This window comes from Pangasianodon hypophthalmus, chromosome 23, assembly GCF_027358585.1.
Source record: "Pangasianodon hypophthalmus isolate fPanHyp1 chromosome 23, fPanHyp1.pri, whole genome shotgun sequence".
NCBI classification, from domain to species: domain Eukaryota; kingdom Metazoa; phylum Chordata; class Actinopteri; order Siluriformes; family Pangasiidae; genus Pangasianodon; species Pangasianodon hypophthalmus.
Window position 1 is genome coordinate 12,540,026 of NC_069732.1, and position 17,337 is coordinate 12,557,362.

General features: G+C 39.4%; 1 protein-coding gene across 1 annotated transcript; it reads right to left on the bottom strand.

Moving 5' to 3' along the window:
• Window positions 1-736: 736 nt before the first annotated feature.
• Window positions 737-14,744, bottom strand: susd5 (sushi domain containing 5). The gene is made up of 5 exons (XM_026929417.3): window positions 14,341-14,744; window positions 9,946-10,120; window positions 5,811-5,920; window positions 5,468-5,656; window positions 737-4,905 (listed from the first exon to the last, which is right to left on the bottom strand). Exons 1-5 carry the CDS (start codon window positions 14,426-14,428, stop codon window positions 3,329-3,331), a joined length of 2,139 nt encoding a protein of 712 aa, XP_026785218.3. The 5' UTR covers window positions 14,429-14,744; the 3' UTR covers window positions 737-3,328.
• Between the last annotated feature and the right edge of the window lie 2,593 nt (window positions 14,745-17,337).

Sequence of the window (17,337 nt, forward strand, 5' to 3'; positions counted from 1 at the left end):
AATTATGATTACCTATGGAATGAGGTACTAATATTGCCTTATGTTGAGAGTATCAAGGCTCTCTGGGGCCTGTCATTAAGTAAATAAACATGTTTAAACATGTTTAAATATCTTTTTGCTCAAATTTTGTTTTACAAGTTGTCCAAGGTATAATTTATTTATCTTGTACAATGGAAATATTATAAATTGGTTAAAATCATCAGATGTCTGTTAAGTTGCATGTTGGAAAATGCCAATTACAAAATTGGAAGTACACACTAAGGCACAAAATTCCTAGAGTCATGCACAAAATGAAGAGTGCAGATCCTAAAATAACCTGACTAAATTTAACAGCAAAAGGCTAAACACTGAAGCTTATGTTCAAACGTTTAAATTTTAGATGTGAATGTGTACTTAGACACGTACCCACACACATAAACCCTATTTTCTGCCTGAAATGCTGACCCATAGTGCTCTCTCTCTCTCTCTCTCTCTCTCTCTCTCTCTCTCTCTCTCTCTCTGTGAATGTTTCTTACATTGGTGTGACAAACTGCACAGATACTCCATGTTCAAACACTTTAAAATGAGCCTCTGTTCCTCCTGTTACTGTGTGTGCGTGTGTGTGTCTGACTTTATCCATGGATATTTTTCTCAGTAGTCTTTAATTACTTACCAGAATGTATACAATTACCATGGACACAGACAAATTCATACATATCCACACAAATATTTCAAATAAGAACAAATTTTCCCAAACTTCATAAAGTGGATTTTATTTGTAATTGTTCGGTTAGTTTGTCACACAAGTGTGCAGCAGTCAGATGCCACAATAAAGCTTAGAGCTTCTCTCTGAAGATGTATTAAACATTGATCAAATATGTAATATTCTGATAAATATCCTGATACATCACAAAACCTATAAAGAAATGGTATTGATCAAATCGTATAACAGGGTATATCATTTCATAGGCAAAATAAAAATAGAAGGAAAAAGACCATAGTGGGGCAAGCCTGTTACACCTGCAGACTATAAATTCATTTCAGCTTAAACACTTACACAGTGATATCTGTGACTAAAGAATATCACATGCCCATGTACTTAATTAAAGAAGCGTCACTTTTAACAGTATTACTAGTAACATGCTGGGAGTCTGCCTAGTCACAGAGAAGTGTCAGGTACTTAATGTACAAATGGAGCTGTTGTGCAATAGAACAGAGACCTACACTACATTGCAACTGGTACATAACACCGAAAAATATTCACAGGCAAGTTGATATCAGCTCTGAAAAATCACATTTGTTAAATTACAGCACCTACCTTGATCATACTCCTGAATAAATAAAAGACTTCATGTGATATTGGTATTTAGCACACAACTGCATTTAGCATTGGACCTGTACGAGTTTCTGATTATTTTACAAAGAATCACAGTAAGTATAAAAAGGTAATTCCTTTAAAATATGTGAACAATTATGTGTTTCTGAATTACAGGGAGCGTAAAGATAGTAACTCACCCTGCCATCCTACTTCTTAGGAAAAACTATGTGAATATTAGATACTCTGGGATGTAGTAAAAATAAAATAATTTGTTTAATTATTCCGACTGGTTAATTAAACTTTTCATAGACAACCTTTGAAAAGAAAGACATTTAAAATGATGTTTAAAATGATAAGTATGCAATTTATAACATTAAAATTAATCGACATTCAAATAGCCATCTGGTCAGTAAAACGGAACATCAAACTTCTTAATCAAACAAATTGACAATTAAACTTTTTACTTGAAAAACACTTTCAATTTCAATTTCAGCCAAATAAATACAGTCACACTACTTGACAATGTGTTGTTTACCTCTGCTCTATTGGATAGATTGTTAATAACAATTTGTATTGCTTTAATACTCCAGAGTATTGTTACTACCCCATAATGTGACTGCTTATGGAAATTTATGGGTGGTTGCTTTTACTTAGTAAAAACTAACACAAGAATTTTGAAGATGGCTATCAGACCACTTGAAACAACAGAACTAAGGATACCTATCTTGCTAACATGCACACTTCAACTCTGGTTAATTAGAAAATGTGAAACTACAAACTGATTAACTACAAAGAACTGATGAAGAAATCAGTCAATCTCATCTGCTGGAAGCAGAAAAGTGCTAGACAAAAACAATAAAACACTGACGCATTTGTTACACCCAAAAGGTTTAAATTAGTCTCCACCATGTTCGCGGCATCCACAAAAATACCTCATCTACCCTTCAAGCTGAAAATACAGCTGTCACAGAGTCTCCACCCTACAGGAGACACAATACTGATTGCACTACAGTTGATTGGTCCTCCCTTCTCTCCCACTGTTCTGGCCCCACATTCTCAAAATCACCTTCACCGATTCCTTGTTCATGGAATCATTAAGATTTACATATGTAGACTTCCAAAGTTCTCACAATACAGCAAGATATTGCAGATGTAAGGAGCATTTCTGAGCCAATTTTCTTTGTTATTTGAGAGCCTGGCTACTTATTGTGTGTCTTTGTGGCTGCCTTGATTTCCTCTGTTACCTGTACTCCTGACTTTTCTGCCAATGCTGATACGTATAACTGCCGAAAATAACACTTTTTTTAGACAAAGCCTGCCTTTAATGACTTTGGCACATTACAATTACACTTCAAATACTTCATAAAGAATTACTATTTCTTGTGTTTTGATATAATGCTCATTGCTCACATGTATGTGATTGAGACTTTCTAGAGGTGCTATAAAACTATATTATCCAATAAGTACTGTAGAATGAATGTGTATACAAAAACATGGTCGAATATGCAGTACATACTATCAGTTCCTTCAGCATATTCTCCACTGATGGAGCACTAAAATATAGAAGACTACAGTTTCACTGTCTCTATTTGTCTGAATGCCAATTTATATTCAGTGTACAAAGGTTATACTGGTCACATTATATTGAATCTGCTAAGGCTGATACACAAATTGCTTTGAAAAACATTACTATCTTGTAAAATTCAAATATCAATAAGCATCTAGCGTCTCAAACGCAAACATCAATAGCCTTTCAAATGCAGTCCACACAATGAAAGGAAATCCACAAAGAAATAATTAGGCATCATATGGGTATAACACAAGAAATAACACACACACTGCACTGCAAATATGAAAAAATAAAATATGTTTTAACAAAGCACTAAAGCAATTCTCTCACTCCCCAGATTTCTACTTTAAGGGACATAAGGAATACCCCCCCCCCATGTATATTAGTATGTATGTATGTAGGTGCATGTATTTAATAACGTTCAAACATATGTGTTTTTTGTGTAAGCCATGTGTGTTAGGTTACACAGTCTGTTGGAGTTCGATGCATTGTGTTTGTCTGTTAGTTCCATTCAGCTGATAGTGAGAGGTCTTCTGTTGCCTTCTTTTGTAACACCATACACCCAAGGCCACACCCACAATCGCTGCTACGATGCCAACAATGATAGCAGCAATAGTTGGCCCATGGCCAGCTAAGTGGCAAGGGTGTACAGTGCAAGATCCATTGTCTTCTGGTTGATCCAGGCTACGGTCTACATCTCCTTCCATCACACTCTGATTTTCATGGGTTTCTACAAATACATCATCATCAACAGTGGGAGTTTGATCCACAAAATGTCCAAGATCTTTGGTTTCCCAAGAGACACTCACTGTGGCTGTGGCCACATTGCTTATGACATGGACTGGTGAAGCAGGTGTGGTGTCTGTTGGTGCCATGCCTGAAGGTGTGGTAGTGTGTTCGAAACCCATCCCCTCTTGGCTGGTGCTGACATTCTCAGGAGCAGTGCTGGGTGTGTTTTTGAGAATTGTCTCATCTAGGCCAGCTGTTATCTGAGTGTGGCGGATTAAAGGTGTGGGGCTCAATTCAACATCATTTGCTCTGTCAATTATACCATGAAATTGTGCATCTTTAGATTCATCGTCCTCTTTCTCATGTTCCACCTCTACTGGTCTATTGGCTTCTCCTTCCACCTCCTTCACTGTTGGTGCTTCTGTAGAAAAATATCTTTCTTCTGAAAGAATAGGCACTACATCAGAAACCTCTGCTTGAGGCATGTCAGTCACACTGTGAATCTCTTCTTCTTGGTTGTAAGACTCTTCCCCATAACTCTTTTCTCCAGGGCTTTCAGTTATATTCTTAACTCCCACATCCTGATGATTAGTCACTTTACTAAACTCTTGCTCCTCAGGCATCTCAGACACACTTTCATTTGGTTCCTCCTGGTGGGTGTGGACACCACCTCCCAGACCTACCTCTTTTGGGATGTCAGTCACACTTTTAAAATCCTCCACCTTTAAACTGTCTGTCGTACTCTCCATGTCCACCCCCTGCCCTGGTACTGTCTCCCCTATAGACCCGCCAGCTGCTCTCTCCTCCTCCTGGGGAACAGGATATCCATCAAGCCATGACTCCACTGTGCTGCCTACACCGTGACTGGCAGGTTTATCAGTTGGAGGTTGGGTCATATACCCACCATCATGATCCTCTGTAGTCATCTCAGTCTCTGACTGGTCTTCACCAGTCTTGATAGAGATGTAATTCTCATCGTGGGTGGGGTCTTTAATAGGTGTGCCTGTGGTGATGAGAGGATGCTCCTCTTCCTGGAAAGCCTCTGAGGGGAACCAGAACATGTGTTTCTGGCTGAGTTGAGATACTGGAGGCTCTGTTACAGACACTGCAGAGTTTTTCTCAAACTTGTCCATTGCTTCCACTACCATGACTGGCTCTAAATGGTCTGGTTCAGGTGTAGACTCTTCCTCCTCTCCATGATCAGTAGGTCTAGGCATCATACTCACACGATGCACCTCCTCCAGGCCATCATAGAGATGATGGTCATCTGGGAGCTTGTCTTCATAGTCAATGAAAGCCTCGGCTTTATCTGTAAAACATCAAATACACCAATGCTAACAATTCACTTTAAAACTCACAATTCTTATTTAGCTAAACTAATGTTAGTCCCAGCAAAACAGTACCACTCTTAGGAATTATAAAGAGCAATTAGTGCAGGTGTAAAAAGTAATTTTTATTAATGTAAGTAATGTGAGTACAGTGGCTGGTGTGGCTGTAGACTTTCATTACAGCCAAATTGGAGGCACACCTGATAGTCGATTGGAGACTAAGATGGGCTGATTAAACAAGTGAAACCAGTTGTGTCTCCTGCTTGGAAAGCCTGCAGCCACATCAACCCTTTGTGGATAAGATTAAAGACCCCTGACCTAAGGTTTCATCACAGTGCAACATTCAATGCTTGATAGTAATACTCACTTGTATTTCATTAGGATTTCATTAAAAAGTCTATCTGTTGTTGTTACAGCCATTTTAAAACTGTTGGGCCAACCTACTAATAAACCAAAGCATTCCCCCCTTGACACATACTCCATCAATATCACTTTTGTGTTAAATATCAGTTGGTTAAATCTCAGTATTGTTCATCCTCTCACCTTTTACACAGAGCTGCACCAGGCCATACCACTCTCCACAGCTGTCACACAACAGGCTGAATGCTGTCTCTCCATTGGGCAGAATGTACCCTGGGTTGCAAGCATACAGTAGCTCGTCACCCAGTTCCAGGCCTGTCTGTCCCTGCAGACGTGAATTGGGAAATGAAGGTGGACCTCCGCAAGGAGCCCCTGATGCATGTAGGTAAAGGAAATAGGTTTAAACATAGACTTCTGTTTTAAACAATGAACATTTTTAGCTAACAATAATTTACTATAGAATACTTTGAAAATATTAACACTTAAGTTCCCCTCAACATTTCACATTACAAGATTTTGAACTGACCAGTGTCTTTCACACAGAACACAGCCAGTCTCTCATACGTGTCAGTCACATTCTCCACCTGCATGTCCACTGCCCGTAAGCTTCCAGAGATGCTCCTGCAAACTGTTGTCCTGCAGGCAGACCAATTAGAAAAGTAGTTACTACTCAATGGTGGAAATTAATCAGAATGCCCATTAAATGTCACTTTTACATGAATGCAGTTTAAATTAAATATTTTCTCCACTGCTTCTTGAGTCTAACATATAGTCACAATTTCCTTGTGGCCACAATGACCACTATTGGTCCAAAACACTTATACAATTAACAGTGTATAAACACTGTGTATGAATGACATGCAGCATGAAGCCTGATGTGGTACAGAACTGCCATCATGACAGTTGTTGAGAAAGTTTGTTGAGCATTTATCTATATAATGGAATAATAGATATGCAACACCACCAGCCCTGTGTCTTGGTTCTCGCCATTCTGGTCTTCAGCAATGGGTAGTGTTCAGTAAGGAAATCCATCATCAGGCCACCAACACCTTTATCACACTCCGGGAACCACTGGAACTTTGCTTCCTTTACAGTTAAGTGAGGTAAGGGAGCAGTACCATTGGCAAAGCCTGTGATGAAGTGACCCAAGTTGGAGAATTTTAATAATACACACAGGGTGTGATATTAACCAAATATGCACTGTGCTGATTTTGTCTAGATCTGTTGTGATGCTGCCCTGTGCAAGGGCATTGCATAACCCCAACAGCATAAGTCAGGACTGCTATAGAGAAATTTCTTTGTCACAGTGGCTTCTGAAGTGAACAGCAGGAATTGCTAATGCAGAGCAGTGGGTAAGGGTGTGGCTTGGTGTCGGCATGTATGCTTGGTACTGGCATGTGCCACTATTCTCACTTCTTCTACATTAAGGTAGACAGGTTTCAATACTTTTGTATTCACTTGCTGATGACAGGCTTTGCAATTGCAAACTGCACAACTGAAAAGTGCAAACAGCAGCCACAGATTTCCATACCCATAACTGGCTTCATGATCATCAAACATGTAGTTAGAGATTTTATGTAGCTATTTGTTATATGTTTACCTGTCAGACATTCTGTAAACATCCATGAATTGTGTAAGTTGTATTTGCAACTCCATCTGTGCTGATCCTGATCCATGCTCTTTGAGTCAGTGAATCCTGGCCGAGATTCACTTTTCTCTTATTCAGTGGATCAGTTGAGTCAGTGAGTTCAGTGAGTACTGATCTGGTTATTCAATCAGAGCTGGAGATTGCCACCGTTTCTGTGCATGTAATAATAGTGTATATTGGACTGGGTGTGAAAAATAATTTTTAAGTTTTTATATAAGTCAGGATGTTTTGCTGTCTTAGACAGCTATAGGATCAGGCTGCACATTTGGGCAAACTTATTAAATTGGTGAATGACTCCGAGCAAATCGTTTTCTGAACAGACTGAGGTGAAGAGAGTTACTGAAAAGAGTCAAAATTTTGATCTCCAGTCGTAAGTGAAAGGCAACCTTTACTGCTTCACTACTGGAATTTTCCTCAGTGCATGAAGTTGACAAGAAATTGGTTCCTTATCCCACATTGTAACATTCACTTGTAGAATGTGAGTCAGAATTGGAGTGTGTGTGTGTGTGTGTGTGTGTTTGGGTGTGGGTGTGCATGGGGGTGTCAAGATTTTACTTTGGGAAAACATTAGGACAGTGTAAAGTTACCTTGGAAATGTCCCACTACTGAGTTCACTTATTATAGGTATAACCACACTGGAACTGAAGACCATGGTACACTACAGCCTTAAACTGAAATTGATTACACTTGTTTGTTTCCTCATAAATCTGCAAAGACAGTCCTCAGTATAAAAGTTTCTGAACAAAAAACAAAACAAAAAAAAAAAATGAAATATCACATTTACAGAAGGATCGAGACCCTTTGTTGTGACACATTCTTTATTGAACTCAGGTGCATCCCGTTTCCATTGATCATCCTAGAGATGTTTCGACAACTTAACTAAAGATCACCAATGGTAAATTCAGTTAATTGGACCTGACACAGAAAGGCAAACCTCTATCTATACCTACCTCTGTCTATATTACGCCCCACAGCTGACAATGCATGTCAGAGCAAAAGAAAGCCATTAGATCAAAGGAATTGTTTGTAGATCTCTGAGACTGGATTGTAGTTCCACGTTCAGAATTTTATTAAATAGAAGTCTTGAACCACAGAAACTCATCCTAGAGCTGGCCTCTCAGGTCATCTCAGCAAATGGGGAAGAAAGTCTCCAGTCATGAAGGTGACCAAGAATCTGAAGGTCACTCTGATGAACTCCAGAGGTCCTGTGTGAAAATGTGAGAACCTGCCAGAAGCAAAACCATCTCTGCAGCACTCCACTAATTATACTTTAACAGTAGAGTAGCCAGATGGAAGCCTCTCAGTAAAAGGCACATGATGCCTTACTTGGTGTTTGCCTAAACACACCTAAAGGGATCTCAAGCCATGAGAAACAAGATTCTGTGGTCTGATTAAAGAAACTTTCTGGCATGAATGCCAAGCATTTCATCTATAGAGAACCATGTATCATTCATCACCTGGCCAATTCCATTCTTACAGTGGCAGCATGATGGGGATGTTTTTCAGCAGCAGGGACTGACAGGTTTGTTAAGGAAATGATTAACACAACCCATGAGGAAAAGTCTGCGCCAGAGCACTCAGAACCTCAGATTTGGATATAGGTTCACCTTCCATAATGGGAAAAAAACACAAAACTCCCAACCAAGACAATGCAGAAGTGGCTTCAGGACAAGTATGTGATCGTCCTTGAGTGTCTAAGCCAGAGCCCAGAGTCAAACTTGGTTGAACATCTTTAAAGAGACCTGAGATTAACGATACAGCACCATTTCCCATCCAAACTGACAGAGCTTGAGAGGTTTTGCAGAAAAGACTGAAAAAGACTTAAGGCTGCCAAGGGTGCTTCAACAAAGTACTGTAAAGGGTGTGAATACTTGTGTAAATGTGCTATTTCATGTTTGTTTTTTAGGTGAAAACCTATGCTTTTTTCAATATGGAGTATTTTTGCTAATTACTAATTAAAAAAATTTATTGTTATAACAATATAAGGAAAAAACGAGGGGGTCTGAATATTTCTGAATGCAATCTACATTTAATTTATTAATGTAGATTAAATGTAATTTATTAAGACATCTGTGATAAGCCTGCATGTAATCTAAAGGTTGTTCTAAATGGAGTGCAGTGCAGTTTTACAGTAGCAGTGAGCAATGTCAGTCAATGCAACGCATAAACAGAACTTTCATTCTGGACTGAGTTTCCCAAAAGCATTGCAGCACAGAGATCACTGTATAGGTAGTGCAAGCATCACATTAAACACTTTCTCTGCCAGTTAAGATGAGCATAATTTTGCAATACTTTTGGGAAACTCAGCCCTGATAAAACAACAATTTCCAATTTCAGTGTATGTCTAGACATACAGTATGTCTATCCTTCAGACTCTGAGTATGAGTTTCACACATAATGGAATACATTTCCCCAGTGAGGGTTCTTGACTTTTTTGCAATAGCATATCCAGAACAATGGGGCATTTCAAATTAGCGTATATATGCATATTCATAGCTTATTGCATTCTTTATGAGCATAAAGTTGTAGAGAGTTTCCATAGCCATTTTTAATAGTAGGGCACTAAAAATATTAAACACCATAAATTATTTTTAAAGATTGCAAAGTGTGCACTTTTGATTTTATGTTTTAAGATTCAAATGTTTGACCGAATGTAGGTTACACATCAAAAGAAGAAATCAAAAGAAGAAATAGACTTACATTAAATCCACAATGTGATAATTACTCTGGGATTTCAGCTTTCATGTTGAACAATATACATTAACTGTGGAATTGCACAGACCCCGAACACTGAGAAAGTGTAAATGTATTTTGTGACATTGCCTCAGGTGCAGCTCTCTCAGGGGTCTGAATGCCTGCAGGTGCAAATGGAAAGCTTCTGCAAAACATATTGTGTCCTTCTAAATGTGAACAAAAACACTCTTCCACCAAATGCGGATAGTTATTCTCATATGTAAACAATCATAATGACAAATAGTTTTAATAGGTGTGAATGTGTGACTGGGGCTCTTACCCAATGCTGGGACCAGTAAGCCAACCACGTGCACAGGCAGAGAATGCACACTCAACAACAGCATGACGAAGCTCCATTGCTGATGCCATCCGAGCACCTTGATCTCCACATGCACTTGAAGCTGCCTCAAAGCCTATATCTGAACCATTTCTCAACTCTAGCAGGAAGACCCGGCCTGAGAGAGAGAGAGAGAGAAAGAGAGAGAGAGAGAGAGAGAATTAATTAATGTAAGACTGTTAGTGTATTAATAATTTTTATACCTACGGTGTGTGTGTGTGTGTGTGTGTGTATGTATGTACACACACACACAGTATACATACATACATACATACATACATATATATACACACACACAGTAAATACACCACAGTGTGCTCAAGTGTATAGTATACATAAGTTTAAAAAAAAGTGCTAGTGTATTCAATCAGATGAATGTCAATAAAACTGCAAAGGGTTTAAATGATTTGAAGAAAACAGGCTCAGCATGGTGAAGAAGAACCTTCCATCTGCCATCACAAGTATAAAAATTCATTCCCTTAAGATAGGAAGAGTATGTCATGATGGTAGAGTAAGGTTAAATGAGGGTAGCTGTGTATGTGCATGCGTGTGTAAGTAACTGGGAGGGATTATGTTTTATTTTTAGTGATAGGGTGTGCCACATGGACACTAACTTAAAGAGTTTCTCAACAAAAGGTAAGTACAAAATGAGGACTGAAGCTCAGCTCCAAACAGGATGTATGACTGCAGGGTGAAAATATGAATTCACATATACACACAAACACCACAGTCAGCACCATTCCATAACCCCACCCCAATCAACTCACAGACACACACACACATGCACAGACACACTGTTAAGCAGTCCAGTTTATAACAAAAACTGCCACAAACACAATCCTACTTCAACAATCACTTTCACATTTAGTCACAGTTTCACACATAGGATTAAAATAACAGTAGTGGACAGTCATTGTCATTGAGGACACAGGGCACTCACTCACTGTTTTGACAAATCTACCCCGAAACAGTACCTCAGTTTTTATTTTATTTTCAAATGTTGAGATATGGGATATAGATTTTTACCATTTTTCCATGTGAGCATTATTCAAAATAACATACGAATTAAGTAGAATGCAACCCAAGGCATCAAATCTGCTAGTGACACAGTCACTATGGAAGCTACAACTAAACATAATTAGCAAAATTGATCTAATTAAGAAATTAAACTAAAAGATGTTATACCATTTTACCACATTAAAAATGTAACACATACTGTATATACTAATGATCATAAACACAAGAGAATGATGAAGATGACAAAGTTCCAGTCACGTGGGTTATTCCAACCATCAGACCACTGAGCAATCCTCAGCTGACACAAAATAAATGACTTGTTATTAGTTGTTCTTTGCTGTTAAATGCTACAATGATTTAATGTCTGTTACATTTACATGATCATATTAGATGTTAGGAGTGAGTAAGTGTTTCTGGATAGGATGACACGGTAGCTACTTTTTAATATCATAAAGTGCATTGTGAGTTACTTGCCCTTTGCCTTAATGCCAACATAAGATCAATAACATGCTGCTTCTTAGTTCCAGTCTTAGTGCCACTTTTAATATTTTCTCCCTAATAAATGCTAAATCACTATGGCCTGCATCCATTGAATCAGATGTTAAAGTAGAATAGAATAGAATGGGCCACACTTCTACCTACCAGCGTTCACTTTCCCAAGCTTTAGCTGTGGCACATATCTACCTCCTCTTGCTATCTATAATGTGGACAATCACTTCTCACCTGCTCTGCTCCAGCTGTGTCGATCTATTTTACCAGACTAAATCAATGCAGTGTCTACAATCTGGTGGGTATAAAGGAGGGTGACAAATGGAAAACAGCATTTTCCACTACATCTGGGCATGCTGTGTGGGCTCCTGTCTTTAAAGCATTCATTAATGAGGTTCTCAGGGGCATAACTGGCAAGTTTGGTAGCCTACATAGATGACACTCTAATTTATTTAACATCCCTACAGGGGCATAGAATGCAAAAGTGTTACATAGACTTCTTGAAAACTACACGTGTAAAAGCTGAAAACTGCCTGTTCCATCAAATCTCTTCATAGATTCTGTTTTTAGCAGAGATGGTGTGCAGATGGTAATGTAATGTTGGCCTGAAGCATGCATGGTTAAAGTACTATATTTTATACAGGCAAATTCATAAGAGGGTTTAGTGCAGTAGCACTATCCCCTCTTACATCCCTTTTTCTAAGTGACACTATGACAGGTCTCTTGGAAAGAGAAGACAGCCTTAGTTTTAGTCGTGCTAGAGTCCAAGTTCACCACAGCACCTCTGCTCAAGGATCCTGATCCCACAAAACCTATCATTGTAAAAGTGGAGTACAAGTGGGAGCAGTCCTGTCTTAACAGCATGGTAAGCTGGCCAAAAAGGTTCTATGTGCCTTTTTCTCAAGAAAATTGACTCTTACAGGACGTAATTATAATGTGGGGGGATTGCTACCCATCAAGCCAGCCCTGGAGACATGGCAAAACTGGCTGGACAGAGAAGCTGAACAAAAGACTGAACTCACAACAAGGCAGGTGGACCATACATTTCTCAAGATTCAATTTCATACTTTTTGCTCAGGGTACACAAATGGAAAGGTGGATAATCTATCCTGACTGTATGAAGCATGGCAAAGGACACTCAGTTTATCATTCCACCCTCATACATTGTCACCACAGTATACTGGGAATTAGATATCATGATCCATCTTGCTAAATATAAGGACCCAGCATCTGACACCTGTCCTCCTGGAAAGAAAGACATCCCCTAGGTTTTGCCACGAGCAACTTCTAAAATGGGTTCATACAAGCCTAAGTCCACTGCACACCTCGTCTCAGAATGCTACTGCTGGTCAGTTTTACACCAAGATGTGTATAAATGTATTCAGTCACGTTCCCTCTGTGTCTAGCTAAAGCCTTGCACACTTTCTCAGTGTTTGGCATATGTCAGATTACAGCTGCCCTGCCAAAAATTTAACCCCTGGCTTGAAGGACTGCCCATTTAAGATTTTACAGGTCATTAATTATTGCAATACAATTGCTTACAGCTCCCAAGAAATTACTGCATCTTCTTTAGGCCAGTGATCCCTGGTCCGTTAGATGCCCTGGACAGATCTCCCACCTAAACCTTCTTCATAATCCCAAACTCCTTCCACCATGGAGGATACAGTCAACATACTGTAGTGGAATGGGATATTCAGCCTGAGGTGCTGAGGTCCTACCCTCAACTCATTGACAGTACTATAAATGGATGTCCACCTTTTATTTATTTGTTTGTTTGTTTGTTTGTTTTTTGCAAAGTGTCATTCACTCTCATTGCTGTTAGTGCTTTTTTGAGTTTATTGTCTTGTTAGTTTGGGATTTGACTCTGACTGTTTTAGATTCTGTGCTGTTCGTTGCTGGGTATACACCATTTTTGACCTGAACTTTCTTTCCAGTTTTGTGTTTCTCACCATGAATATACTCTGCAATTGCACCAAGCTGCCTGGCCTGGCATTAGAAGAATAGATTAGAACAGATAGATGAACATGAGCCACTCTCAAACCTAATGTCTTGAACCCAGCTTGTAACCTGCATTGGGACAAAAGTTTAACACATACCAAACAGAAGCAGCTGTGTGTGATCAATATCTATTATCCCTGCACATGGCAGGAGTGTTCAGCACTTCAGGGCTTCCTCACTATGTTTGTGTAACAGACCTTTTTTTTATTTCACAAAATAATTGTCATTGTGTTCTAGGGAAGAGAAAAAAATAGGTATAGGTACTGCACTAAATTGGTATTATAACTGGCCAAATTTATAGCACTTTTGATAGCAACAGTGATTCAAGCCTAATTAAGCTTGAATCATAGGTGGGGCACAACAGAGGACATTGCAAAGGTGAAGATTTGGGTTTCCAAATAAAATATTTATTATAGTTTGAATATAAACCAGTTCTCACTATTACCATTAATATATGCCCATGTTTTCTTTAATCCAAATCATCTTTTAAAAAAGTAATGTAAAAATATTTGATATTCATTTTATCTAAATAATGCTGACAAATTAGTGAGGTAATGGAGGATAAATAAATTATCATAATTAGAAACATAATGTAATTATTAACAAGTCAAAAAAATACAAAATTATATTTTCCAGTTGAAGGATGATAAACTATCTATCTATCTAACTATCTATCTGTCCATCTTAAATGTGCAGAATCATATCTCTCTTTCACATACACACACATACACAGCGCACAATTATTGTCTTTTGTGTAGACCATTACAAACCGTAAAGTGTCTTTGCGCACTGTAGTGGCGCGTAAAAGCAATCATCTGGAGTGGACAAACTCACCATCTGCGCCGGCGAGGCCAACGCTCAACCAAGCCAAGCATGCAAGAAGAGACCAGAGCACCAGCTCCCGGACACACACTGGTCCCATAGCGCAGACTCACTAGTCCTTATAGTGGGGCAAATGAAGGTGTCTTGGAAAGGCGCGCGCGTTGCGCACTCCAAACGGCCCAGGGTTTCTGGTAAGCTGAGGAGGCGAGGAGAGGAAAGGCGCAGTCTCTGAGGCGAAAAGGCGGTTTATCTGACCAGAGGCGCATTACCGAGCTGCTGGAGGACTTGTGTGAAAACTCTCACAGTGCTGTCAGTAAATACGTCATGAGTGAGAGCGCAGGAGAACAGAGGCGCTTCGCAGTAAGCGGAGGATGGGAGGGGGACTCACTCGCACCGTGGCCCATGCGCTTCACAGGGAACCCGTCGCCCTATTGGCCATGTTTAGTCAGCCTGTGAGTTTTCTGTAGCATATTTAGGTGTTTTGCCTTGTCACCAGGGCGCGCCTCTCTAGCCTCTCTGCCCATGCCAGTTATCCAGCTAAAAGTGGCAGGAGAAAATATGGCGCATCGCCACACAATAGTTTGATGAAGGTTCTCGATATGGAACGAGCAGTTTCTGCTATCCCACTGCAGTTAAACTCCCACCAGTACACAGCCTACACACAGAGCCTTCTACCAGCCTGACTTCTGAATGTTTCACTGTAGCTAAATACTGCAATGTCTACACATAACTCTAGCATTAACCTACGCTCGTGCATACACCTAACCCTAACCCAGTAATCAAATGAAAATCTAAAAAGCAGCATGCAAGCGGTACATTTGCAAGTGTTTCTTTAAAAAACAATAAAATGCGTGTGCATGGGTGCATGTATGTTGAGGTGGGGACCAGCTATCCCCATAATTCTAGAAATATGTGACAATTTTGATCTTGTGGAGATATTTGGAGAATGTTTAACTGCAAAAAAAGACACAGCTTTTTTTTTTTTGTTTGAAAATCTAAATGGGCCTACTGAGGTTCAGGTTGGTGTTAGACGTAGGCATAATGTTATTTAGCTACAGTAATATGCAAGTCAGAGGAAATACCCCACTAAAATAAAATTACAAGTGTGTATGTGTCTGGACTAGAGAGACACAGCAAGCAATACAAAGAATGTGTTTTAGTGAGTAAGTGGCAGGAGAGAGGCCAACACAAGTAAGGTCTGTCTGAATAGCTTCAGATAATATTTGCTTAAAGAGCTCTGTGTGTGTGTGTGTGTGTGTGTGTGTGTGTGTGTGTGTGCGCGTGCACTGGAATGAAGAAGAAGTTTGTCATATTATCAAAGCTAACATACACTCAGTTACATGCAGGTCATGCCACTTGTAGTCTACATGCAAAACCTGCAAACCTACAACCTATTCATTACCTATAGACATACAGCATGTTTATCTCACTCCTGTAACTAACACACACACACACACACACACACACACACAAAACTCTCTAATTTGATGATTTGTTGACATTACAAATTAAACAAATAATTAAAGGAATTATTAGCAAATCTAATTTAAGGTAAACAAAGCTATAGCAGTAGTATCACAAGAGGGGCTATTACTTTTGACAGGTTTGGAATGTCCTCTTTCTTCTGCCCTCTGCTGTTGTCTTTGGGTAGTATAGCACAATAGATGATTCTCTACAAATCAGCAAACCCTGTGGACCAGATGTAACCTAGTAAGCTGTTTGTGCCTGCTTTTAAGAGTAATTAGGCTGGATTCTGCTCACTGACTCTCATGCATTATGTACAAAATTGTGTAGAAGTTTAATCATGATGGAACAAGCACCAAGAGGCAACACCTTAAGCATCTGAGAGAAGTCAGCCCAAAAAATTGTGGGGAAATGTGAAATGCGACTGATTACATAATCTGTTCATTTGCCAATTAGCGTAAGCCAGTTTTGTGTGTAATTTTGTCTGCCTCCCAAAACCAGGTGTAAATTAGCCAGAACCAAAATTCCAGAAGGTGGCGCTAGACCTGATCCAACTCCTCCTGTAGTCCCAACCCTAACCCCTAACCCACGACATGCTGTACAACACAGAGCAACACACTTATCCAGCCTGAAACACACAGTTGTCTCCACCCCCTGGACTTTGGTTTAACTCCGCCCAGGTAGGAGGTGCTGTATCAGGTCTGACTCCACCTCCTGGACTTTTGGTTCTGCAGCAGAAGGTACTTGGATTGCTCAGAGCTGTATAGGCAATGTTGTCAGGTGTGTGGTTTTCCTGAAAAATTTGGCTACTTTTTATCATTCTCAAAGATCGTTTGAATTTCTGACTGTTGAGATTGCAAACTATGCTAAATAAAATCATTGCGTGATCTGTACAGTTTTACTGATAAGTGTGGTGTGCGCATCCATTTTTGGTGGATGCCAGACAGAAGTAGATGTGGTGGTGGTATTCGTTGAATTTAATTTGTCATTTAATTATTTAAAACACGGTTTTTAATGGGTGCAGGAAATAAAAGCGTTTTATGTTCTGCTGATCACGATTAAAGTAAAATGCTAGTATGCTAGTATTTTCTATTGGGGTAAATGGCATCTTATCTCATAAAACCAGGTCTGCACTTCTTTTCCTCCTCCAGTAGTAAACCTCCAGTGCTTCATTGACTGTCACCTCAATACCCCTATTCTCACAGTATAGCTAGCTGGCTAGTAGCTTTCAAACAGATATGATTCTGGGTGAAGCTTGTGAAATGAATGCCAAAAGAACGCATCCCTTAGTTTGTTTAATCAAAATTAGCAGCCAAATTAGCCAGACAAACTAAGAGACACATTCACTAGACCTTTTCACACTTGTTATGAATGTGGAAGCATAAGTAGTAGTGTGACAAAACTTCAGGTGACATAGTGAACAATTGCAGCACCCCTAAATGCACAAACGTCTGTATAATTTCAAGCAAACGTCTGTACTTGAGCTTTCACTCAGACATCTATTGTCCAGCAAAATGTTTTTGACAAACTTTCTTTGTTTTTTTG

Coding starts and splice junctions, on each gene's coding strand:
- susd5 (XM_026929417.3), bottom strand. CDS start 14,428: ATGGGACCAGTGTGTGTCCGGGAGCTGGTGCTCTGGTCTCTTCTTGCA. Junction 5,921..9,945: donor CTTACTGGTCCCAGCATTGG/GTAAGAGCCCCA, acceptor GTCTGCCTGCAG/GACAACAGTTTGCAGGAGCA. Junction 5,657..5,810: donor GTTCTGTGTGAAAGACACTG/GTCAGTTCAAAA, acceptor TACATGCATCAG/GGGCTCCTTGCGGAGGTCCA.